We start from the raw sequence: 26240 nt of genomic DNA, 5'->3' as shown, positions 1-26240 counted from the left end.
TGCATATGTAGCAGAAGATGGCCTAATCGGCTATCACTGGGAAGAGAGGCCCCTTGGTCTTGCAAACTTTATATGACCCAGCACAAGGGAAGGCCTCGGCCAAGTAGTGGGAGTGGGTGGGTAGGGGAGCAGGGGCGGGGGAGGGTGTACAGGGAACTTTGGGGATAGCATTTGAAATGTAAATAAAGAAAATAATAATAAAATAAATGAAAAAAAATGTAAATAAAGAAAATGTCTAATAAAATAAATAAATAAATAAATCATTGGATTTATTGTCTTTTTCATATGGTGGTTATATTTGTTATATTTGAGATGTCATTGTGGTATTAAATGTGATTCCTAGAATGTTGGAGAACCTTAAGATTTAAATAATATTTTTTTGGATGGTTTTGGTCTCATCATGTTTTGTCTGGGCTTTTGTTTATTAAACTATACAGGTTTTGGCTTATTTAAAAAAAAAAAAAGAAACTGTCATTCTAGGAGGCTGGAAAAAGATCACTTGTTCTTCCAAAAGGCCTAAGTTTGGCTCCTGATTACAGTATTGGATGGCTCACAACCACCTGTAACTCTAGTGGGAGGGAATCTGTCACCTTCTTCTGGCTTCTGCAGCAGCCCCAACACATGCAGCAGACATATACACACAAATAAAATAAATCTTTTTTTAAAATTGTAATTCTTGGTGAAATATGAGTGCAACTGTGGTTGTCTGAATAGGAGGTGTGGCCTTGCTGCAGGAAGTGTGTCACTGTGGGGATGGGCTCTGAGGTCTAATATACTCAAGCTACGCCAAGTAAGGACAGTCCCCTTTTGCTGCCTGCAGATCATGATACAGAACTCAGCAACTTCTCTAGCACCATGTCTGCCTGTATGCTGTCATGTTTCCTGCCATGCTGATAATGAACTAAACCATTCAAACTGTAAGCCAGCCCCAAATTAAATGTTTTCCTTTATAAGAATTGCTATGGTCATAGTGTCTCTTCACAGAAATAACACCTGAAGTAAGACAACAACTTAAGCAAAAGCAAAATCTCTTACCTCTAATATCTGCCGCCCATATGTTTTTATTTGCTGGAGTTCAAGGCCCTGGGTTTTCTTAGGGTTGCAGTATTTCTTTAGGAAGGGGTCCTTTGGTTTTGCCTTTAGAAAAGAATCAACCATACATAAAGAGCTAGAGGAAGCAGTGCTTACCGCAGGCTTCCTCAAAAGGTAGGAAAGCCTCCAGGGAGTCAGCCAGGGGCCCAGCATACAGAATGCAGGGTCTGTTGCTGTTAGTCCAATAGTCTGTAGCGAGGTAAGGATTCTGTCTGAGCTCTAGCTCTTCTGTATCCAAGGGACTACACACAGGGTCTCAGCCTAGGCCATTCCCAAAGTCTTGCCTACTGTAAGGATTTTCCAGGACTGCTCTGTGCAATGCAAAGTATAAACTTGAAAACTCACCATCGGAGCAGCCTGCCGTATAGCAGACATCCATTTCTGCTCATGGGGAGAGAAATGCTGTTTAAGCAAACTAGTTTTTCCAAATCAGATTTAATTTTGTCCATGTGTTTTTGTGATAGGGACTATGTGAACCAGGCTGGACTGAAATTCATAATCCTCCTGGCCAGTCTCCTGAGAACATGGAATTTCACCATGGTATGCTTAAAATGTAAAAATTAAAATAAAATTCATGGAGCTTAAGGGCGGAAACAACTTGATTATAATCTTGAGGAAAATTATTTTTTAAAATTTCATGGGGCCTAACTTCTGGAAATTTATATATCAAACATCAAAACAGATTCTAACGGGGCTGAAGGAATCTTTAAGCACGACCCTGATGACCCTGGTTTATAAGTGGTACCTTGTAGATCAGGTCCTTCAAAGTCCCCTTCTCATTAAAGGCTCGAATCAGCAATGCTGAGGACTCACTAGCCGTGGCAAAGGTGACCCGACATATGTAAGGGTGCTGCCAGAAGAAAAAAGAAACTCAGGTTAGTTTACACCAGGGTCTGGGGCCTTTTAGATTCCGGTTCTCTTTATGGAGAGGCAAGCTACAACTAAACCGTGTGGCTCGTTTAGTTTTATGCAGATGTGCCACTTCTTGAACACAGGTTACTTTTAAGTGACTAGATGATCAACTAGTTCCTCCTCCTCGGATGGGAGGAGGGGAGAAGTGACAAGAAGGAGGGGGCAAGCTCCACACAGAAGGCCTTGCTTGGCTAAGCCCTCATGTGAGGTCTCTGAAAGCTCCCTCACTTGGCTCTGGGCATCCAGATTTCAGGCAAAACCATGGTGGCAAAGAAGGAAAGGGCTGAGTTTTAATTAAGACCTAATAAAGAACTCAATCAACAGTTGCTCAGCAGTCAGAGCAGCTAAGTGGGAAAGCAGGCCAAGTGTGTGTCTGCTCACAGCTTTGCCACTTACTCCACACTGCAGTTTGGATGCCAAGGCAGGGAGCTTATCGACTTGGAAACCAGCATGAGCAGCGTACTTTGGTACCTGAACCCCGTTTAGAAGCCAGCAGCATGAACTTCCCTGACTTCCTACACAAGTCTGCAGTATGCATATTCAGTGTCTTCCTCAGATGGGGACCCAAATGTCAGCCAGCAAGGTGAGGTAGACAAATCCTTTAAAGACTTAATGTGTTCCTAAAACCTGGAACTTTGGTTACATGGACAAGGAGACTGACTGCTCAGGCTCTAGGGAACCGGAGCGGGAGAATGACAGAGAGCCGCTTTGCCTCTGAGCTGCCTTTGTCAGGCTAACTAGCTGGCCTAGGGAACTATTCATTACTTATACTAATGGACAGTCCTAATCCAAGACCTTACTTGGATTATCACCAGGACACATTCAAAATATGTCTGAGATCTGACCTGCAAACAAGCTAATGTGAATCCATTACCTGTCGTCTAGAAGGAGTTGCTTGAGGACTGAGCCACCAAGCCCAGCTAATGTGCATATCTTTGCTGTTGTTTTACTGATTTTTTTGTTTTCCCGAGTCAGGGTTTCTCTGTGCAGGCCTTAGCTGTCCTGGTACTTGCTCTGTAGATGAGGCTGGCCTGAAACTCTGAGATTCTACCTTGGCTTCTCTGGTGCTGGAATTAAAAGAGTGCCCCACTATCACCTGGCTTAATGTGGATTTCTTACATGCACTATGTTGGGATATGGGGGTGGGGCTGTTTTTGTTATTTGAGGCAAAGTCTCATTATGTTGTCCAGGTTGGCGTTGATTTCGTAACTCCCCTACCTCTGCCTCCAATACTGGTACAGTAGCGCTGCTATTGGTTTTGTTGTTGTTGTTGTTTTAATTTTTTTGGATTTATTTATTTTTTAAAGTATGAGTATTTTTCCTACAGGTAGGTATGCACATTATATATGTATCTGGTGCCCACGGGGGACACTGGAAAAGGGTGACAACTGGAATTATGAACTGTTATGAACTACCATGTAGGTGTTCAAAATCAAACCCAGGTATTTTGCAAGAACAAGTATCTTAACCTCTGAGCCATCTCTCCAGCTCCTTCGTTCTTATTCTTGTTTTGTTATTTTAAACATTCATTAAGAGTAATTTTAAATCTGGGTGCTAACTGGGCCTGGTGGTTCAAGCCTATAATACTAGAATTATAAAACAGGGGCAGAAGATCAAAAGTCCAAGGCCAGCCTGGGTCACAGAGTTTAGTTCAATGACAACCTGGGGAACTTAGTGCAACCCTATCTTAAAATAAAAGATAAATTACAGATGGGGGCCTAGTTCAGTGGCAGAGCATCTGCTTAGCATATACAAGACTCTTGATTCAAACTCAATTACTGCAAACAACAGCAACAAAAAATCTGGGTTCTTGAAAACCTATAATACAGCCAATCAAACTCAAGACCACAGCATTTTTCTTGGATGTAAATTACACCTCGTTAAATCATGGCCTCATGGCTTTAACAAGATGAATTCAAAGGTAAACTCGATGGACAAGTCACTCCATAAAGCAATTAATTCTGGTGTGTGGAAAACAGGTAATGGGTGTTAACATTAACCCATCCATAGGCCAGACTTCAGTCTTTACTAAAGACATTCTGTATGAAGTGAGTCTATCAGTGCGGTTCCTTCCAACCAAGGCCTTGAATTAGGACTGTCCATCAGTACAAGCAATACATGTCTGTCTCAGCCAGCTCACAGCCTGGGAAGGGCAGCTCAGACAGCAAAGTGGCTCTCTTTGTCATTCTCTTGCCCAGGTTACCTAGCCCTGAGAACTTAGGCTCCTTCTAGAAAGACATCTTGGAGTCCCACTGACAAAATGCTCAATAAGAGCAAGAGGTTCAGAAAAGTGCCTCTATCTTACTCTGATATCTGATTAAAATACAGACTACATTTAAAGAGCTATCATTAATGGGCTAAGATGTCACCAACACTGGCTTAAAGGACCTCACGTCTGTGGGACTAGCCTGCACACTTCTGGTCTGAGTTAAAAGCCACTGTTCCTTTTCATTCTCTTGAGACCAGAGTATTTCCAGGTCTTCTATCCAGGTTCACCCTCAAGAGAACACTGACCCTGAGCAGCAGTGAGGCAGCGGGAGGACTTGTACTTACCACACAGGAAGGCAGAAGTTTGATTAGACACTGAAAATCTTTATCTGACAAGTACTTGTCTGGGCCAAGATCAGCCTGGAAATGTAGGAAGAAATATCAGAGTATCACTTTGCTCACTGCAAGAAAACGTCCTTATGTCTTTCCCCCTAACTTTATTTGTTCAAATTCTTAATTATAAATCAAAGACAGAAATCATATTAAGTCTGCTGCTTCAAGGCCTTTTCCAGAGAAGTAGCATGTGCACATATGAACCCCAGGCTATGACTGGGGTTTCATTTAATTCCATAACCAAATATGTCACTAGAACTCTCAGTGGGAAATAGATGAGATAATATCCAATAGCTTTTGGGGGTGGATACCTCAAAACTGTCAGTCCTAAATCCAGGCTATCCCTATATCCTCCTGAACATTTATTACTTGACCAATTGCATAGCCAGAGGATTTGAAACGACTCTTTTTTGATGTAGGATTGAAAACAATCTGTACATCACCATATAAGAGCACACAGTAAAAGTGCTAAGAGTCTCTTATCAAACCTGTCCCATATACTACCTAAACCTCCTGGAATAAAAGAAAGCAAAGACTGTTTACCCAGCTTAGCGCCAGCCGCTCCTTTGGTTGGTTTTTAATTTTCATCAAGAAATATTTCTTCCTTATCCTCCAACCTGCCACAAAGCAGAAAAGTGCTTATAGTGTCAGTATTTTTGCAACAATTGATTTAAATTTCAATTTTGTGAATGAAAATTACATTTGGCAATCTTAGCCTTATCTACATAGGGCCCAATCACTTAACCGTGTTCATACAGAAAGGCTACTCTATAAAAACAACAGAGACATTACTACATTTACAGAAAAGCTCGTAGGGCAGAACGTCAATCTAGACTTACTGTTACCAGCACCCCACTCCTCTGACAGGGCTTTAACCAAGATTAATAGGTATCAGCGTCAAGGACAATGCTTGAAGCAGTGGGGAGGTACAAGGACCATGGTCAGCAGAGGTAAAGAGCTTTGCCGGGATAACATCTCAGCTGGATGGCCATGCCAGCCTCTCACCTATGTCCTTCAGTGGTTCTACCACCTCCCACTTTGGTTCTGATCGGAAGAACATGGAAACCTGCTGTAAGGCGATCTCTGCAACGATATTGTAGAAATGCATTAGTCAGATAGGTTAGGAAAAGCCAAAGGCTCATATATATTGTTCATGCAAATATCCCTGTAGTCTACAAACTTCTTTAAAAGACACGATCAAAAAGGGGAAAATTAAAAATAATGTAGACTTTTAGACTGGACCCTAGGTGTTAGCATTCCTTCCAGACTCTGCTCAACAGTTACCTGGCAATAGGCAGGTAGACCTGGCTTGCTATAAAAAGGTCCCTTCTCTCTCTGACTCTCTTCACTCTGTGACCCTTTTCTCCTTCTTCTCTCTTCCTCCTCCCCCATCTCCTGGTTTCTCTCCTCTGTTCCTGGCCTTCCTCTCCTCTTCCCTGTCTCTCTCTGTCTCTACTCCCCTCTCAACTCCCCTTCCCATGCCCCTAAATAAACTCTATTCTATACTATACCCATTCTATGGCTGGTCCCTCAGGGGGAAGAGATGCCTCAGCATGGGCCCGCAGAGACACCCCTCCCACCTCACCACCACACTCTATAAAACACTAGAAAACTGATGAAAGCTGAGCAAAGCCTGAGTTTAATGGTAATGTGCCAACAGTGCGTTCTCAGTCTCAGTTATGTGCCATGGTTATATCCGATGCTACACTGGAGAAGGCAGGTGAGGGGTGTCTAAGGAACTATTATTGCAACTTCTCTGTAAACCTAAAGTTACTCCAAAAGTAAAGAACTACTAAAGACCAAAAATAAAATTACTATTTATGCGGGAACATATATTTTAAGCCAGGAAATCTAAAGTAAATAAACTAGCTGACCTAAACCAGGAATTTAACAGGCCACAGCTGAAGCTCAAGATTCAGAAAGTATTATAAGGTCACATGGAACAACATGTTCCAAGTGATATTTCTCCCATCTTCATTCCTGTGGAATTATAGCTTTCACAAACAAAGAAGTGATTAGCCTTAAGTATGTGCTAGAATAAAAGCCAGAGTTTCAGAAAAATACCTTCATCGACAACATGGCTCACTTGTGGTAGGTTAGAGCGCCCGCCTACTTACAAACATATCCTCTTTTTGCTGTTCATCTATCACTTGAACATTTGCACTTAGCACAGACAATAAGAAGAATTTCCAGTTCACTGCATTAAGAAACTATCAGAATAACTGCCTTTTATACCCAGCCCCCACGACTTGATACCATTTCCTCCCAAGGCAGTGAGTAAGTGAGGCCACTCCAGATCTGCAAACAAACAGCAATCTTCAAAAAATAAAAATAAAAAATAAACCACTGTGGGTTTCACCTCTGCCTGGTGTTAATTATGTTCCAAAGAGACTGGTGAGGCACTAACCAACAGTTCTCTCCATATGTCACAGCGGCCTCTCCTGGAGTCCGCTGAGAGCCCGGCAAACATTATCACTGTGCATATTTTACAGCACATTGTGAGCGAAGAAGTTTGCAGGAGACAAGAGTTGGGTGTTTGTTTACTGACTCACTATGCAGTGTTCCCTAAATATTCCAGAGGAAGCACATGACTATGAAATGCAGGACTGGCTCTATTTACATTCCGTACGAGCTGCTCTGAGAGGCCAGGGATGCTGGGAAGGGCTGAGCACAGCTCTAAGAATGCTGTGCCCTGTTACAAATGTTGATGTAATATTTTTACCATTTCTAAACTAAGTTGAAAACAAGTTAAAAGGAAACTACTTTAAATGAAAGTATCCATATCAACTCTGAGACAATCATGAAAATAATTTCCTACAGTACTACAATGCAATTTCAAGGAAGTACATAGGACAGCAATTCAGAACTAAAGGAGACTCCTCAACAATTCATCAACAGCTTGTGGTACATTACTATGTATCTCACGCTGCTTTAGAAATGGAGAAGCACTGGAACAAATAAAACAGGGCAGGTTGTGTCCTGATAGAGAGGAATGAGAACTAGACTTTTGTTTTAAACCCTAGGGTCAGAGAGCTCAAGGCAGAAAATTCTCCTCTTACTTATCTAAACTGTTATTTATCATAAGAAACGAGTGATGACTGATACCGACACAGTCTCATCCCAGATTCAGCATCAAATCCATTCAAGTCCATACCTGCCACTTTCTTAACCAAACTAAAACCAAGCTGCAAATGTCTAACTGGCTATGGCTTGGTGGCCCACAATGTTTGGTTCACCTTCCACACTCTGGGCTCTGCCTCCCACAACCCCTCTAGGCTGCCCTCTGCACTCAGCTCTTCCACAAGGACCAGCCAAACCTTTAGGCTGAGCCTAAATTTACCGTTCTTCTGCCTGCAACCTCTCCTCACACACATCCAGGGCATCTGGTCCTCTTGTAGACCTTGAACTTCCTGAATGAGGACTCTCGCTGGGAGGACATCTTTTAACTTAGTAAAGTCCAGAGCCCTTTGAAAATATTAATTCTCCCCTACCTGGGCTGTTCTTCCTGGTGTGCTGGCCCCTGGCTCCAAGCCTGCTAATCTCCACTGGCCTCTCAGCTCCCCAGATCAGCACTGCCTCTTCTGGGAGGCCCTCCTCTGTCCCCAGGCCTGATGCAACTTCTAATCCTGTGTACAGTCTCCCTGCACAAGAGCTATTGGCCTTGCCAAGAAAACTTAGCACTGGGAATATATAATAGTGCTCAGTTAATATCTGATGAAGAAAGAACTAAAGACTCAATACATTGCCAATTCAATTGTGAACCTCCCGTCAGAATGCAGACCCCAAAAAGGAATACATCTACTTTCTACTTATTTCTCTTATAATACTTATTTTTATTTTTGTTAGTTTGGTTTTTCTCTGTGCAGCTCTGGCTGTCTAGGAACTTTCTACGTAGGCCATCTGACTCTGCCTCCTGAGTTCTGAGACTAAAGGTGTGTACCACCACCACTTGGCTAATATTTGTTTTTAAATTTTGCTATCTTAGAAAGTTTTTGTTTCTTTAGGCTGATAAATATTTGGTTGAAAATGGCTACTCAGTTAAGTGCTAAAAAACAAAAGCCCAAGACAGGGAATGGGAAACCAAGGCCCAGCCCATCTCACTGCCTCTTGTGTTTCCAGCTTCCATAGACTCAGAGGTATCAGGTCTCCCTCTGTGCGCAGCCTTTGAACCCTCTGAGCTGACTACTCCAGTCCTGTGGTGGGCTGTGCAGATCCCTAATCTGCTGCTAGGTGCTATAACCTGCATTCCCTTCAGAATACCCTGCTTTGTTCTGAACATAATCCTCAACCGAGACCCTCCTTCCTAGCCTCCTAGTCATGGGAATTCTGAGTGTCAGGTCTAGAAGGGAACTTCCGCATGGCTTGGTCTGTTCCTCCCTTCCCCAGCCCCCTTTGAGAGTGAGTGTATGCTTTACCTTTATGGACATGGTCTTTTGAATAAAACCAGGGAAAGGCCCAGTAACTAAAGGTTGGTTCTCCGGAAGGACAGGAAGCAGCTGCTTAAGAGAGACCCTGCTGCTTATCCCAAGCCTCAGGTTGACCAGACAGTCCCTCACAAACAAGGCTCCCAGTCAGTGTGCTCAAGACAAGGAAAAGTAGGTATGCTGATTTGGGCTACCACTGCAATACAGAATTCAAAACTTGCTGAAGTAGGGCAGTAATCAAGTCAGTTAGAAGCTGAGAAGAGGCGAGGGCATCAGCCATGCTGGAAGGGAGACTTGGTCTTGCTTAGAGAGGCACGCCATGTGTGTGGGTGGGTGGGGAGTGAACTATGAACCCCAGAGAGCCAAAGCCTTGCCGCAGGAGTGTGTTGGCCAAGAGGAAGTGAGCTGCGCTTCCCTCTTCCAAGGCGGCTGGTGAACCAACCGAGAAGCAAGGCAAATTCTGGTATTTCATTTGAAGGGAGAAATAAATCAGCTTCCTCTTTACTGCTCCCCTTCGGTCCTCTAACGGTGGCCAGACTCTGGGGCTGGGCATTCCTAGTGGCCTTATACTCTGCTCACATCGACTGTGCACCCCAACCATCACCTCAGCTGTGGGGGATGGGAAAGAGCCAAGACAGTACTATTTCGGGGAAGAATGGTGGAAGTGGGGAGTAGGAATAAGACAGACCCCCTGACAGGCAGACACACAGAAAGAGGGGTCCTTAAGTAGGTAATAAAGATGGCAAAGTTCCAGCTTCTTCCTCACACTCCTCACCAAAGACCAAAGCTTAAAAGGTTCTTTAGACTGTGGGTAGATCACGGAACTCTAGGTGGGATCAGGACATGTTTACCTTAATGTTGAGGGCCTATCAGCCTCCCCATCTTTGCTCAAACTGACCAATCCTAAACTAGGGGAAGGGGATCCCTTAAAGACTCTTAAAATCCAGCACCCTCAAGCAGAGACTGAGCTTCAGCTCTGCTTTACAGTGGGTTTTTCTCCCCTGCTGTGAGACTGTGTGTGTGTGTGTGTGTGTGTGTGTGTGTGTGTGTGTGTGTGTAAGCACTTGTGTGCAGTTCTCTGCCTCTCACCAGCACTGGGATTTCAGGTGCGAAACAGTGTCTCTGTATTTTCACATAGAGTCTTGGACTTAAAACTCAGGCTCTCATGCTTGCGAAGCTAAGATGTTACTGACTCTGCTCTTTGTCCCAGCTGTCTGATAGATGGGGAAACTGAAGTCTGCAGAGACTTAGGCCCAGCGCGTGCGCGCACACACACACACACACACACACACACACACACTACACTGGTTAGTTTTGATACAAGAGTTCTACGATGCCCTCTGGATTTCTACCCCATGTGAATATCACTCTTTGGTTCCAGTTCCTAGAATACAAGAATGCATGAGCTCCATGCCTACCCTGGGCACATTGTGTGGCAGGTCACTGATGCTGGCTAGACAGCTGTCACCTTACCTGCTCACTCCAGCCTGACACCAGCCCTCATGAAAGCAGAACACACAGAGGGCTGAGCTGACTCATCAAAACCACTCAGACGTCTGCTGACAGTTGTGGAACAAAGTGAAAGGTTTGGTTCATACTGACAGAACTGAGGCTCTCCTGAGTCCCGGCCTAGCACAGAAGGTCTTCTGAGCAAGGAAAGAATGGAATCCCAGTAACTGTACAATGCCTGATTCTATGACCCTAGAGTAAGTAAATTTGGAATACACATTACTTGTCTTGGCTAGATTCTGGAAAAGCATTTTCCTTAGCTCTGCATGACATCTACTAAAGACAGCAAGCACACTCTAAACAAGGCTTCTTGAACTGTAAGGTGTATGCAAATCATCTGACAACCTGTGAAATCAGTTCCTGATCCAGCAGGTCTGGGGAGGGCACCTCAGTTCCATACTATTGGCCAACTACTCCTGGTTAGAAAGCTGCACTGTGAACAGTGAGGTCAAGGGCTAAGGCTTTCAGCCTCGGCTGTATAGGAGAGCCAGTGCAGGAACTGCAGATCCTACAGACTGACTGACAGGTTCAGAGTTGGAGCACAGGGATTTCTTAACCCACCCCAAGTGCCCCTGCAAGGCCACACCAGAGTGAAGGAGGTACTTAATTCTTCCTTCTACTGATATCAGGCTTGGGTATTTGACACTGAATTTGTGTGTAACCAGTAGGGGAGCAAAAGCCATCGTCTGCGTGTGGCACTAATAGTCCCAGAGCAGGTGGGAGGACACAGGATCAGCCTTTCTGAATCAACATTACATTTAAAGACATTTTAGAAAAACCAGACACATAAAAACTGGATTGAGGTTGTTCTATGTACTGTTGTGGGCTGCCCACTCTGTTCCACAGAGAAGATAGCGGGCAGACCACAAGTGCACAGCGGAACTGTTTCGGTGGATGCTTTTCTGTACAGGCATCACACACATTTTGGAAGTAAGTTATGATCCTTCTATAGATGTTCAGACAATTACAACCAAGCAAGACTTTGCAAAGAAACCCTGCCCTGCTGCAAATGCGCACGTCTCCCTACAAACACTATCCCTCGCTGAGCTTGCACCCCGCAACAGACGCCATGGCTCATACACTCCATTTCTTACCAGTATAGTTTGCAGAATAGTTGTTTGGGTCTAGGAACTTCTTAAGCAGCTCACAGTTGGACAAGACATGGTTTGCCATGATAACGTTAAGGTAGTTCTGCAGGCCTCGCTGCCTCTCAGCTATGAATTCACGGTCCATGTTTCCAATCAGTTTCTTGGGAGGAAGAGGCAGACTTAGGCCTGTAATCTGAAAGAATGGAAGGAAAAAAAGGAAGAAAAGGAGATTCATGTTACCTACAAGTTAAATTTGATATCTGAATCCTGAAGCATGATGGTTCGTTAAGTATAAAACAATATAGACTTTGAAGATGCACCCTAATATTTTATTATGATTTCATATATAAAACTATACATCTCATAATTGAGTAAAATTATATGCGAATGTAACTGGGTTTTGTTTTTTTACTTTTTGCCGAAGTTATATATGGACGTAATACCAAGAAAAATCGTTTTTTACAAAATTAGCATGAGCAGCCAGGCAGTGGCAGTGCATGCATTTAATCCCAGCACTTGGGAAAGCAGAGACAGGTGTCTTTGAGTTCTGAGTTCAAGGCTAGCCTAGTCTACAGAGCGCTTTCCAGGACAGCCAAGGTTACACAGAGATACCAAGAAGAAGTTCTCTTCCACAGTTCATGTTTACACCAGGTAACATGAACTAGCAAATGTTAAGCCTCTCTTAGGTTCTGTGACATATATAGGATCCTGTGAGGTTATCTGGTTCATGCCTCAAAATGCTTCCTTCTTATTATCCATCTGAATAAGTTCTTAGGTCTCATTTGGGTTTCCTTTGTTTTTGTTTTGTTTGGGTTTTTTGTTTGTTTGTTTTCTGAGAGGGTTCTCTGTTATAACAGTTCTGGCCTGGGACTTTAGTGCTAGGATTAAAGGTGAGTACCATCATGCTCAGCCTTCATTTGGTTTTTTGTTTGTTTGTTTGTTTGTTTGTTTTTTGTTTTTTTTTTTTTTTTTGGTTTTTCAAGACAGGAGGACAGGGTTTCTCTGCGTAGCCCTGGCTGTCATGGGCCAGGCTGGCTCAAGCTCAGAGATCGACCTGCCTCTGCCTCCCAAGTCTTGAATTAAATGTGTAAGCCAACACCTCCCAGCTGGCATTTGGGTTTTCAACCTAAAATGTTTGGTTGTGGTTTTCACTTCTGTATTTCTATTTGTCCTTGAAGGAGTGTGTGTGTGTGTGTGTGTGTGTGTGTGTGTGTGTGTGTGTGTGTGTGTATGTGTAAAATCAATTCGTTACTGTTTACAATGGCTAGGAGAAAAGGTAAAAGCAGGTACTCAATGTACTGTCATTTTCTAGATCACTTAAAACTATTGACTATTTTTAAACTTGAAAAACAAAGTAAATTTACTTTCCAGAGCCACAGTGCTATTTGACACTTGTAAATAAATAAAAAATGAAAATAAAAACAAAAACGCAACCCAATTGACATACATACTGAGCAGCTGAGGGTGCGGTCTAATAAGGGTGTGCATCTTCAAGTTAGAAAAGGACGACGCAAGGTAAGCTAGCCTGGGCAGACCTGACTTAGGCTCTACCCTGGGTTTTCACACAACACTGATACAGTCAGATGAAAGATTCAAGAGATGTGTGGTCGCTGGAGTGAGCATGGCCCCCACAGGCCGGTGTATGTGGTGGACACTTGGTCCCCTGTTGGTTGGTTGTGGGTTGAGGAGGCGTGGCTCACTGGGGATGTGTCACCAGAGGCAGGTTTGACAGCTTGCAGCTTGTCAGTTTGTTCTCTCTACCTCACACTTGTACCTCAAGACATGACGGCTCTCTCAGCTGGCCGCTCAAGTTGCCAAGTCTGCCGCCTGCTGCCATGGGGCTCTAAACCCCTGAAAAAGGACCTCGAAATAAACTCCTTTGTATGAGTCGCCCATGTCTCCTCTATAACTATGAAAACATGTCAGACACAATTAGGATAAACCTACCACAGCACAGCTTGTCACTAGATAAGACACTTCCATGTCAAGTGCTTTTCCTCATTCGTCAAGCTAAGCTTTATCTAATTGTGATTTCTCCATGAGATCTTAGCAAAAAAGTGACTGCAGCTTATTTAGCTAAATAAAATGCATAGGTACAAAGAAAGCACTTTACTCAGCATGCCACTCTTTTTCTTGATGTTGCTCATGGACAGAAAGCATTAATAAAGTAGTATATTAATATAGGCTAAAACATAACTGGTGTATCCTTTAGAAATATTTTATAGGAGGCTGGTGAGATGGCTAACCGGGTAAGAGCATTCACTGCTCTTCCAAAGGTCCTGAGTTCAAATCCCAGCAACCACATGGTGGCTCACAACCACCCGTGATGAGATCTGACACCCTCTTCTGGTGTGTCTGANGTCAGCTACAGTGTACTTATGTATAATAATAAATAAATATTTTAAAAAAGAAATATTTTATAAAAATTGCTGAATATAATCCTATTTTTATATACACCTGGGGATATTTTAAGTCATGGATGTTTCATATATGGGAGTAAACTATCGTTTTTCCCCCTCAAAACCTTTTATTTTAAAAAAAATTTTATGTGTATAACTGCTTCCCTTGTATTTATGTCTATGCAGTCCAGTGCATAGTGCCCATGGAAGCCAAAAGAGTACATCAGACTCCCTAGAACTCCCTAGTTATAGAGGGTTGTGAATTATCAAGTGGGTGCTGGGAATCAAACCCAGGTCCTCTGGAAGAGCAACCAATGATCCTAACCTCTTGGGCCATCTCTCCAGCTCCCATGAAAACAACTTCTGGCAAACACAGTTTCTTTGAGAACAGGTAATTAATTCTTGTTCTCTGTGATGGAATAGTTATCATATTCACTTACTCTTTTCAACTAAAAAAGAACATTCCTTTTTTAATCAAAATGATTATTTAAGCAAGGGTGTTTTAGAATTTTTATTTACTGTAAACAGATTTAACTGCATGATCCATTCAACAGCATCCACTGAATCCTACAACATCCTACAGGGCAGCAGTGGGTTCAGACTCTAGTATTTTGGCTATTTTCCATTCATGGTGGGGAATAGAAGCATGCATTTGATAAAACGTCTGTCTTTTCTGTTTGTTTATTTTGAGTAGTTTCAAACTCTCTAGGTAACTGAGAATGACTGAGCCTGATTCTCACGTCTTCATCTCCTAAATGCTGGGACTATAGGTGTGTACAATACCTTCCTCAGTGTAGTGCCAGGAACTGAACCCAGAGCATCATGTGTGTGTGTGTGTGTGTGTGTGTGTGTCCATCTCACTGGGATTACCGACCTGGGCTAGCACATCTGGTACTTGGGTTCTAGACATTCAAACTTGTCTCCTCACAGTTCATCACAGGAAGTGCTTTGTGATCTGGGGAGACACTCACTGAGCTATCATCACAACCCTCAGGCTAATTTTTCAGGCTTCGCTTCATACTAAGAAAGAACTGTTCTGCCTGACACCCCCCAAATCATCAGAGCCATCTTCCCCATGCTGTGAATCCACAGTCATGCTGGGTCAGAAAGCAATTATTCCCCAAGGTGCTGAAGCTACAATGGTAGTTAATTTTTAAACCTTGCTGCTTAAAAAGTTTAGCATCTAAGAGATGTTTTGTATCCCCTTCTGCTTTCTCCTGTGATGTCTACAACCTCCTCACCACAGAAGATCAAAGCCTTGAGGGGAGAAAAGAATCCTAAGTACACAGGACAGTCACTAAGACGACACCTCCACATTCAAGGCAGCTCCTTTCACTAGCTTTGCCTTGTTTCAACAAAGCCCAACTTCCCTTAAAAGGAGAAGCACTGTGGGGAAGCAAGGGCAGCAGAGAAACCCCTAAGTTCGATTCATAACAACTTCCAAGTGTCAGTGCAGAGCTGGAGGTTTCCAAAGTGGAACCTGAAGTTGGTCCTCTGGCCTAGAGGCCATACATACCAGCTTCCAGGAACCTAGCTTTTTTTTTTTCTTTATGGAAAATTTATTGCAACTCTCCAGCAGCACATTACTTTTTCTTTTCAACGTCTTGCTCTGCAGCTTCCTTCAACCTTTTTGCTCGGATGCCAAAGAGTCGGGCATTGGCACGGGCCATTCGGAGACTGGCAAAAGCCTTAAAGTTCTTCTCTTCTTCTGTGATGACTCTGGCCTTTTCCTTTTTGTTCACGTTCCGGATGGGCATCACGGGTCCTGTCAGCTGGGTGGCCAGCTTAAGTTCTTCAGCAGAACTGTCTCCCTTCTTCAGAGCAGAAGGCTTCCTGGGGAAAAGTATGAGCTTGGAGCGGTACTCCTTCAGGCGTTGCACGTTGGCCTGCTGTGATTCAGTGGACCTGTTGGGTCCATAGAGATGCCGATGGTGCGAGTCATTTTCTTGTGGATGCCAGCCACCCTGAGTTCCTCCAGGCTGAAGCCCCTGCCAGCCCGGACCTTGGTGTGGTATCTAACTGTAGGGCACCTCACAATGGGCCTGATGGGGCAGGACACGGGACAAGGGGTGATGAAGCACGCTTTCGCCTGCAGGGTCTTGCGCCTGCGGATCTTGCGTGCCGGCTGGTTGAACCAAGTGTCCACTCACTGCTGCAAATCACTGTGAAGTGGGGCTTGGGGATCACGCCATTCCGGCTGGATGCCATGGCTGCCTCCTATACAGGAAGGAGAATGGCTGAGCGGAAAGGGAGGAACCTAGCTTTTATCTGGAGGAAAACCCTCCAAACAGGTCATTTCTCCTTACTCCCGTCCAGCATCGGAGCTTAATAAGTTGTAATTACCTTCAATCATATGCCAGTGAGTGTTCTAAACTCTCAACAACCCCTGATTTCAGCATGAAATAAGTTTCTCCAAGGTCACCAATGGACAGTAAAACTCAAATCATAAAGCACTGGAAGCGTAAGAGACTTCAGAAGAGTCCTCTTCATTTGAGAAGAAGGAAAATGAGGCTGGCCTAAGAGAAAACCTGGCTGAGCTAAGGTGTACCAGCAGCTGCTCCTGAGTTTCCCCGGAGTCTAAGACAGTTGCGGCTCCTTCCCTCTCCACCCCCTCTCCTTAACTTCCCATTGCTACGGTCCCTGGATGGCTGTTAACTTGACACTGCATTTATTTGAAACATGGTGCTTTTTTTCTTTGTTGTTACTGTGAAATATGATAACCATAAAACTTTTGGAAAACACAGACTTTTCTTCTATTTTTCTACTTATATGGTTTATACGTGTTTTAGCAAAACTTGGAAAGTACCACATACCATAAAGTGCTAGGGGAAACAAAACCATAACCCACAATCCTGCCATCTGGGGATCATCACTGTTCACATTTTGGCATATTTCCTTCCAATCTTCCTAAACATTTAATGTAATTCTATCATGTGGCATGGAAGGTTACATTCTGAATTGTCATTTTCACCAAAGTATGTTCCTGTTGCACTTAGACTCCATACTTGGGATTCTATTTCTCTCCTTCAGCAGGAATTCATTTATCTGTAGAGAATAATCAGATCCTGAAAACCATGGTCCGATTCATTCTGAGGTTTCTGAACCCTTTGGTTACAGAGGTTGTTTTTAAATCATTTCCCTGCCAAACGCTGGCTGTACTTTCTGCTGTTTGTCTACTTGGATGACTAAAAACCTCCCACTGCCAGATGTGGTGGTCCATTCCTGTAATCCCAGCATGTGTGTGACAGGAGGATCAGAAGGAGTTCAAGGTCACAATGGGCTACATAGTAAGGTGGAGGCCAGCCTAGGCTTTATGGAACCCTATCTCAACACCCCCCTATATGCCATGTGGATATTTGCATGTGAAATAAGATGCAGTTAGGAAACACCAATTTTAAAAAGCAAAACTACACTGAAGCAAAACTAAATTCCAGGCCAGCCAGGGCTATATATGGCAAGAAATAATAACAATCATTCAAACTCTGTCAACATGTTTGTTATCTAGAGATTTCAACTGGTTATAATAAAACTAAAAGCAAATAATGGGATGAAGCTGTAGCCAGCAGAAGAGCCGAGGGCATACAAGGCCCTGCACTCAGTCTCTAGAACTACAAAGCAGGATCAACAGTAACACCACCGTGTCCTACAGATTTTTGGGCCAACTGCAGGGGAAAAGTACTCATTCTTTTACAGTAAGAACAGCTCAGTCACGCGGTGGTGGCGCGTGCCTATAATCCCAGCACTTAGGAGGCAAAGGCAGGCAGATTTCTGAGTTCAAGGTCAGCCTGGTCTACCGAGTGAGTTCCAAGACAGCCAGGGCTACACAGAGAAACCCTGTCTCGAAAAACAAAAAAACCCAACAACAACAACAACAACAACAAAGAACAGCTCTACTGATGCCACTTTCTGAAGTCTGGCCTGAAACGCAGCTGTATGGAGGGAAAGGAAGCATTACGCTCCTTTCTGCCCACACGCTCTCCTGACCTTGGTGCACAGCACTAGCACTTGGTACTCAGCGTGTGTGATAACTACTAGCTCAGTCACAAAGAGAGCAGCCCTCTGCTTCACAGCTGGCCTGGCTCGGGAGGAAAGGTTTCCATTACCCACAGCCCTTGAAGACCAGTCTGCCAGGGAGAGAACTGACTGGCACAGCCAAGGATTCTGACGGTGCTGACCCCCATCTACGAGCCCTCATGCATTCCTGACACTGGCTGTCTCTCCAGACAAAGCCTTGGCAGAGCTTCCTTCTTTTAATTAAAGACATTAGGTTAGAATATTAAAATCCAAGAGATTAGAAATGTGTACTTCAGAGAAATCGTCAAACAGAAAAAGACTGAGTGTCTGTTGTTACGGTTCAATGATGATATGCAGTGCTAACTGCAGAGAAACCCAGCAGAAAAGCCCACAAGAGAGAGCCCCAGATCCACCTATGCTGTAAAAATACTTATTCTCAATCTGGAGCATCTACCCCGACCTTTAATCATTTAGTTCCCAGATAAAAGATGCATACAACCTTTATATTTATAATAAGCCTTTATTATCACTAAGGCTGGGCGGACATCTACTCTCTATGCTATTAAAATCTATTTCCTTCAGGAGGCAGAGGCAGGCGGATTTCTGAGTTCGAGGCCAGCCTGGTCTACAGAGTGAGTTCCAGGACAGCCAAGGCTACAAAGAGAAACCCTGTCTCGAAAAACCAAAATAAATAAATAAATAAATAGATCTATTTCCTATCGGTAACCCCAAGTTATTACTTACTATGTTTCATCTGGACTGCTCTTAACTCCAATTGGCCAACTCTCATGACCATGTTTTCTTGACTCCTAACCCATGGTGTCTTTCTCCTCTCTCCACATTCTCCTCCCAGATGTGGTCTCCTCTGAACCTCAAGCCCAGGGACCCAAGACCCCTGCCTATCTCTCTTTTGCCCAGCTATTGGCTGTAGGCATCCTTATTCACTATTGGAATTGGAAGGCAAGGTCACATAGCATCACTTGGGTATGTGCAGACTCTCTCATCCCTGGGAGCAACCAGGCCTTGTGGGGCGGGAGGGGGAGCGATACTTATCAGTACAGGAGGTATCAAAAGATCAAATCTCAACAGACCTACACGAAGGGAGATTCTCCATACATTCTAACCAGAAAGGCAGCATAAGCAGTCACCATGAGTCACGGTGATCTGAAGCACTTACTTGCAAGCTGTTGTTAAGCAGATCGAAGTCACTGTATCTTCTGACGATCTGTAAGAGACAGAACAGTGGTGTTTGATTCAGCAAAGGCATCCCTCTCCACCCCCTGACCTGGGATTCTCTGGGGCTCCAGAGCTGGTGCATTCATGCCAGCAGAGCAGTGCTGCCCAGTTTTCACTGTTTGACTGATAAGCCAAAGGAAACTGGTTAATGCCAGTCAAAGTCACAAGGCATCAACAAGAGATTTAAACATCAACAAAAATATTTTTTTTATCTTGTTTTCAGGACAAATTGCCTTTCTAATATCTTTCGTATTAACTGAGCCCATGGAAAGGTGGATTAATAATTTGCAAAAGAAAAGTTTTACTGAACATAAATGACAACAAGAGGAGGCAGACAGCTCTGATGCCATTTGTCCTTGTCACGGATATAACATCATCCAGTCAAAACAGCAGCACCCCTAGAGACTAAGGCTGCCTCACCTCTTGGCAGACAGTCCAGGTTTTATGTCCTTTCTTGATTGCACCGATGTTACTCCTTAGAACATAGCCAAATCCTGCTGGCCCTGGTGTGCTGGCTACTTTTATGTCAGTGTGACAGCAGCTAAAGTCATACGGGAAGAGAAACTCTCGAATGAGAAAATGCTCCCAACATGGTGGGCTGTGGTACATTTTCTTGACTGATGATTGATGTGGGAGGACCTAGTTCTCTGTGGGCCTGCCACTATGGGCTGGCTCCTGGGTTCTATACGAAAGCAGGCCCAGCAAGGCTTAAGGAACAAGGCAGTAAGCAGTACTCCTCCATGGCCTCTGCTTCAGTTCCTGCCTTCCTACTCCTGCCCTGGCTTCCCTCAGTGAGGGACTGATATAAGGTGTAAATTGAAATAAACCCTTTCTTCCCCAAGGTGCCTTTGTTTTAGGTGTTTTTATCAGAGCTAGAAACCATAAGTAAGACATTTAGGTAAGAAAACCATCCAGTCTTTATTACTGGCACTCAAATGTGTGTAGGTAAATTACCTGGATACCACCTAGAACCTTACCTAGGGAGTCATCCAGTAAGGGTGGGGTCCAAGAGCCCCTTTTTGTTAAGTACCCCAGGTTTATAATGCAGTCGATCTAGAAAACTTGCATCAGGGCTTGACTATTCTGGTAGGACAATTCTTGCCAGATACACATACAGTTACATGTGTGTCCATCCCTGATAACAAGGAAGCCGAAGACAGGACAGTGCTGATCTGCCAGTGTCTAAAGCACATGGCCTCAGGTCAGCTGCTTACCTCCCAAGTGCAAGAGGGAAGAATGCTGGCACAGAGCAATGGTTTAAGGATGGAATAAATTAATGTGTTTCAATCAGTGCTGAACACTTCGTAAATGGTCAAGAGATGACAGATGCAATTCCTAGTCAGACAAAAGCAGTGTGACATTTTAGGCAAAGAAAAGACCACATTCGGTGCACTCGGTCAGAGACTGCCTAAGGTGGAGCCAAGGTGTGAGCTGGGTCACAGAGCACATACTATCAGAAGGGACACAACGATGAACACTGAAGGAGCCCAACACAGAATGCAGTCACCCTCCTCAAGCCAACCAGGATGGGAAAGAACTTTAGTTCTCAACATTGTCTTTCTCTCTAAGGCCAGTACTGAGAAAAGCAGAGCTGGGGACCTCAGGAGGAGCCTCCTTAGGGACAGCAGCTAGCACCAGGTGTCCAAGAGTAAACATGTCCATAAAATGCTTTGGCTTCATTATACGTCACTTCTACTTGGTGGACTCCACTTTCAGGGTTTCAGGATTGAGTTGGAGAACAGTTTTTTAGACTATTCTTCCTGGTAACCATGTACACATTAACCAAACTACCACAAACAAAAAAGCCCTGATACAAGTTGTCTAGATCCTACATTATAAACCTGGGGTACTTAACAATCTTAAAGCTAAAGAAATGGTTCGTGGGTAAACAGTTCATGGGTTAACAGCAGTTTGCTTCCCAATACCTACATCACATGGCTCACAACTGCCTGTTACTCCTGCCCTAACTTCCTCTTCTGGCCTCTATGGGCATGGCATTCATAACCACAAACCTACACGGACACATGCATATACATAATTTAAAAATTAAAATAAGAAATCTAAAAGGCTTATACCTAAAAGAAATACAATTTGCAATACATGAATATTCTGACCTTTCCAGATTTTTTTGATACCCAGAGACAGCTTTGGCCACAAGTTCAATTTTTTTTTTCTTTTTTGGTTTTTTTTTTTGGGGGGGGGGGTTTGTTTGGTTTTTTTTTGTTTTGTTTTGTTTTGTTTTGTTTTTCGAGACAGGGTTTCTCTATATAGTCCTGGCTGTCCTGGAACTCACTCTGTAGACCAGGCTGGCTTCGAACTCAGAAATCCGCCTGCCTCTGCCTCCCAACTGCTGGGATCAAAGGTGTGCGCAACCACACCCGGCAATTTTGTTTTTCTTAATAAACGAAAATGCTCACCTGCCAGCTGTTTTCTGCAGAAATTCCTCTTTGCACCCGGATGATATATTCCTAAAAGGGATGAAAGAAAGAGCTTTAGCTATAAAATAAAAAGCTATCTGGGCGAGGGAAGTGGCTAGGTAGGCAGAAAGTCAGCAGCATGAAGGCAGCTCTGGGTTCAGTCTTAGGCAGGGACAGAAGAGATGCAGGCCGCGGTGGCCCACATCTGTACTCCCAGCGATAGGAAACTAAAGCAGAGAATGACAAGTTGGAGGCCAGCTTGTGTCATACAGTGAGATTCTGTTTTAATTTATGTGGATACCAGATAAACATATGCCTTGAAATAAAAGGGCCAGAGTCATGGCTCAGTTAAGAGTGCTTGTTGCTCTTTCCAAAGACATGAGTTCTGTTCCCAGCACCCCATGGTAACTTACAACCATCCATAACCCCAGTTCCAGGATGTATGTCACTCTCTTCTGACCTCAGAATACATACATACATACATGCAGACAAAATATGCACACGTAACATAAATGAATCTAAAGGGAAAAAAAGTGTGAGTGTGTGAGTGTGTGTGTGTGTGTTTGTGCCTGTGTGTTGTGTGTGTGATGCTTTTTGTTATAGTTTTTGTTTTCCCAGATAAGGATCTCACTATGGAACTCTGACTGTCCTGGAACTCTCTCTGGAAACCATTCTAGCCTCAGACTCATGGAGATCTACCTGCCTATGCCTCCCAAGAGCCAGGATTAAAGGTGTGGGGCACTATGGCTGCTTTAAAAGAAAAGTTTATAAAAAGGATTTTTAAAACAGTTATAGCTTGGACACCTCTAATCAAGAGATCCAAATTTCAAACACTCTGAGTCTTCACACCACTGTCCAAAAAGCTCCAGACTTAGCAGGGCTGAAATGCCTGACACCAACACCTGCACTGCCAGCCCTGGGAACCAGAGGCAGGAAGATCACTGGCTGGATACCAGCCTAGACTATATCATCTATGCATAGAGAGATGCTAACTTCAGAGAAAAGAAAATTAAGACCCTCTGGGCAATGGTGGTGCACATCTTCAATTCCATCACTCAGGAGGCCAAAGCAGGTGGATCTCTAAGTTCAAGGCCAGCCTGGTCTACAGAGCGAGTTCCAGGACAGCCAGAGCTACACAGAGAAACCCTGTCTCTTAAGTGGTGGGAGTCAGAGACGAAGAAATAAAAAGACCCACTCAGGCAAACTGTCTATTTTTGCACTTAGGTTCAATGAATGGTGAATAGCCATTTAGAAACAGGTTTGACTAGAGAATATGGCTTCCTTGTTTTTGAAATAGGTCTCTTGTAGACCTCCGTAGACCTGGCTAGCCTTAGACTTTGCCATCAACCCACCTGCTTCAGCCTCCTGGATGTTGGAGCATGGGCATGGACCATTCATGTTCCCAGGGTACCCATGTCCAGGGTCTTCTCGCTGCCTATGTATGCACCTTTCCTCTTAGGTTTCCTCTTGGGTACAGGCAATGACCCTTTCTGAAAGGAGACTTAGGATCTACTGTCAGACAACATAGATAAGGATTATGACCAGCAGCAGGTGTCTCTGAGGGAGTTTCCAGAAATATTTTACTGAAGAGGGAAGGCTCATCCTAAATGGAGGGTGTACTGGCTAGTTTCGTGTTTCAACTTGACACAGGCTGGAGTTATCACAGAGAAAGGAGCTTCAGTTGAGAAAATGCCACCATGAGATCCAGCTGTAGGGCACTTTCTCAATTAGTGATCAAGGGGGGAGGGCCCCTTGTGGGTGGTACCATCCCTGGGCTGGTAGTCTTGGGTTCTACAAGAGAGCAAGTTGAGCAAGCCAAGGGAAGCAGGCAATAATAAGTAACATCCCTCCATGACCTCTGCATCAGCTCCTGCTTCCTGACCTGCTTGAGTTCCAGTCCTGACCTCCTTTGGTGATCAACAGCAGTATGGAAGTGTAAGCTGAATAAACCCTTTCCTCCCCAACCTACTTCTTGGTCCTGATGTTTGTGCAGGACTAGAAGCCCTGACTGAGACAGACAGGTTGTCCTGAAGTGGGTGGATCTTAAAAGGACAGCTGAGCACCAGCATCTGCCTCCCTTGCTTCTTCACTGGATGCCATGTAACAGCTGCTTATTCTCCTGCCACCAGGCCTTCCCTTAAACACTCTCAATGTTCAAACTGGAACCAAAATAAACCATTCATTAAGTTGCTTTTGTTTGGTGTTTTAGCACAGCGGTGGGAAAAATAACAGTTCAGTTTTAGTCATCTCCTCCTCCTCTCCTTCCCTCCTTTTTTTCTTTCTCTCCCACCCTCTTTGGTTTTTTGAGACAGAGTTTCATTGTGTAGCCCAGGCTGGCCTCAAACTCAGAGATCTGCCTGCATCTGCTTCCTGAGTACTGCAGTTAAGGGTATGTGCCACTGCTATCCTGCAACTGTGCAGTTTTCTAATTGAAACTTAAATGAAACTGACGTTTTAGTGCATCCTTTAATCCCAGCATTCACGAGGCAAAGCCAGACAGACTTCATGAGTTCAAGGTTAGTGTTATCTATAGAGTGGCCTCCGGGACAGTCAGAAGTATGTGAGAGACACCATCTTCAAAGCAAGCAAGCAAGCAAACAAACAAAATCTTATATAAGTTTCATTATTTTCCCTGGATCTCACCAAGAATATAAGAGAAAACTGATTCCTGAGAGCTGTCCTCTGACCTCTACATGAGCTGTGGTGGTGTATGCCTGCTTTCTCACACACACACACACACACACACACACACACACACACACACACACACACGAACATGCACACATGCGCGCGTACACATAAAACAAACTGCTTACTTTAATAAACTTAAATTATAAAGAGACTGATAAAATCGCTCTACTTGGTAAAGGACTAAATCTATGAAGATGTCAAGAGCAGCGGCTCTGGGCTGGTGAGATGGCTCAGTGGGTAAGAGCACCCGACTGCTCTTCCGAAGGTCCGGAGTTCAAATCCCAGCAACCACATGGTGGCTCATAACCATCTGTAACAAGATCTGACGCCCTATTCTGGAGTGTCTGAAGACAGCTACAGTGTACTTACATATAATAAATACATAAATCTTAAAAAAAAAAAAAAAAAAGAGCAGCGGCTGTGTTGTAGTCTGTGAGCCCCATATGCTGTGTAGTTACAGACACAGGAAAGAAAGATGAAAAACTAGAGAGGTAATTTTGCTCAGGACATTTCTATTCTGCTTCAATGGATCAAAACTACTCCCTGACTAAAAAGACATTTGTTTTTTTCAAGATTCCTCAGAACTGCCATACAAACTGGCCAAAATGAAATGCCTCACTCAAATTTCCATTGTTTGAGCTGTCCACTGCCCCAAAGCCCTGGAGACCCGAAGTCAGCTTCCTCCTGAGCTGCACTGAGATGGCACGCCAGATTCTCCAGTGACCCGTGCCCGCCCTTCTCACCCTCTCTGACATGGAACAGACCCTGTGTGGGTAAGAGAGTGTCAGTCGCCGGGGCGTGGTGGCGCACACCTTTAATCCCAGCACTTGGGAGGCAGAGGCAGGCGGATTTTTGAGTTCAAGGCCAGCCTGGTCTACAGAGTGAGTTCCAGGACAGCCAGAGCTACACAGAGAAACCCTGTCTCAAAAAAAAAAAAAAAGAGTGTCAGTCACCAAGGCCCCAACAGACAGGAGCACTGAGAAGTCCAGGCTACACCAACCTAGACACCTGGAGTTACTCCCCAGAGAGCTAGCTTGCTCGCTCCCTCCCTCCCCACCTTCCTACCACCACACACTTACTCTTGGTATGCAAGGGAGTGGGGAGCACTTGGGCACCGTGTCAAGTCATTATGGTCTGGTGCTGGCATTTTTCAAATTAGACATGTACTAGGTCACATGATATGTGGCATAAAAGAAGAGAGAAAATTAAGAGGAACCTCCACTTTACAGAAATAAAACCTTTGCCGGGTGGTGGTGGCGCACGCCTTTAATCCCAGCACTTGGGAGGCAGAGGCAGGCGAATTTCTGAGTTCGAGGCCAACCTGGTCTACAGAGTGAGTTCCAGGACAGCCAGGGCTACACAGAGAAACCCTGTCTCGAAAAACAACGACAACAACAACAACAACAAAGAAATAAAACCTTTGCATGGGCAGGACCCCAGCCCAGCCTAACGGATCTTCCCCTTCCCTTCTGCTCACCACAGGGCTCAGCTCACTTGTCTCTCTGAGTATAGTCCATACTTGACCTAAGTCTCTTGGGGTTGTAAACAGAAAAGCATCACCCTCATGAAAGAGCGAGGGAGCTGTGCTCTGTCAGCTACCTGGCCTGCGATGGGAGGCAGCCCTGTCTTTTCTCCAGTGCTGGACAGTTCTCTCAGGTCACTCCCAAGCTCACTTCTCTACTGGCACTGCTCCCTCACTGGAAGAACCAGGAAGAATGCTGCAACAAGAGACCACGCGGAACAAACAGTACTTCTCTGCTCTGGAATTTTCCATGGCTCCCACTGGCCAGAGGTTAAATCCCCAACCAACCTTCTACATTCTCGTACATCCTGACCAAACAAACCTTTTCTTTCTTT

General features: G+C 44.3%; 1 protein-coding gene and 1 pseudogene across 6 annotated transcripts in view; both read right to left on the bottom strand.

Annotated features, from left to right (window-relative positions):
- Pxk (PX domain containing serine/threonine kinase like) overlaps positions 1-26240 on the bottom strand; it is a 68975-nt gene that overhangs the window by 24368 nt on the left and 18367 nt on the right. For all 6 annotated transcript variants that reach the window (XM_021203155.2, XM_021203141.2, XM_029541852.1 and 3 more), the window contains exons 2-9: positions 21693-21743; positions 19217-19264; positions 11633-11819; positions 5611-5688; positions 5149-5222; positions 4558-4632; positions 1838-1942; positions 1036-1137 (exon numbers count right to left, since the gene is read on the bottom strand). In XM_021203155.2, coding sequence (XP_021058814.1) covers positions 1036-1137; positions 1838-1942; positions 4558-4632; positions 5149-5222; positions 5611-5688; positions 11633-11819; positions 19217-19264; positions 21693-21743 — 720 coding nt within the window. The remainder of the gene's footprint in view (positions 1-1035; positions 1138-1837; positions 1943-4557; positions 4633-5148; positions 5223-5610; positions 5689-11632; positions 11820-19216; positions 19265-21692; positions 21744-26240) is intronic.
- On the bottom strand, positions 15609-16233 carry LOC110325279 (annotated as a pseudogene).

This window comes from Mus pahari, chromosome 8 (genome assembly GCF_900095145.1).
Source record: "Mus pahari chromosome 8, PAHARI_EIJ_v1.1, whole genome shotgun sequence".
In the NCBI taxonomy this organism is placed as follows: Eukaryota; Metazoa; Chordata; class Mammalia; order Rodentia; family Muridae; genus Mus; species Mus pahari.
The sequence above is the reverse complement of the archived record's forward strand: the minus strand, read 5'-3'. Positions and strand labels throughout refer to the sequence as shown.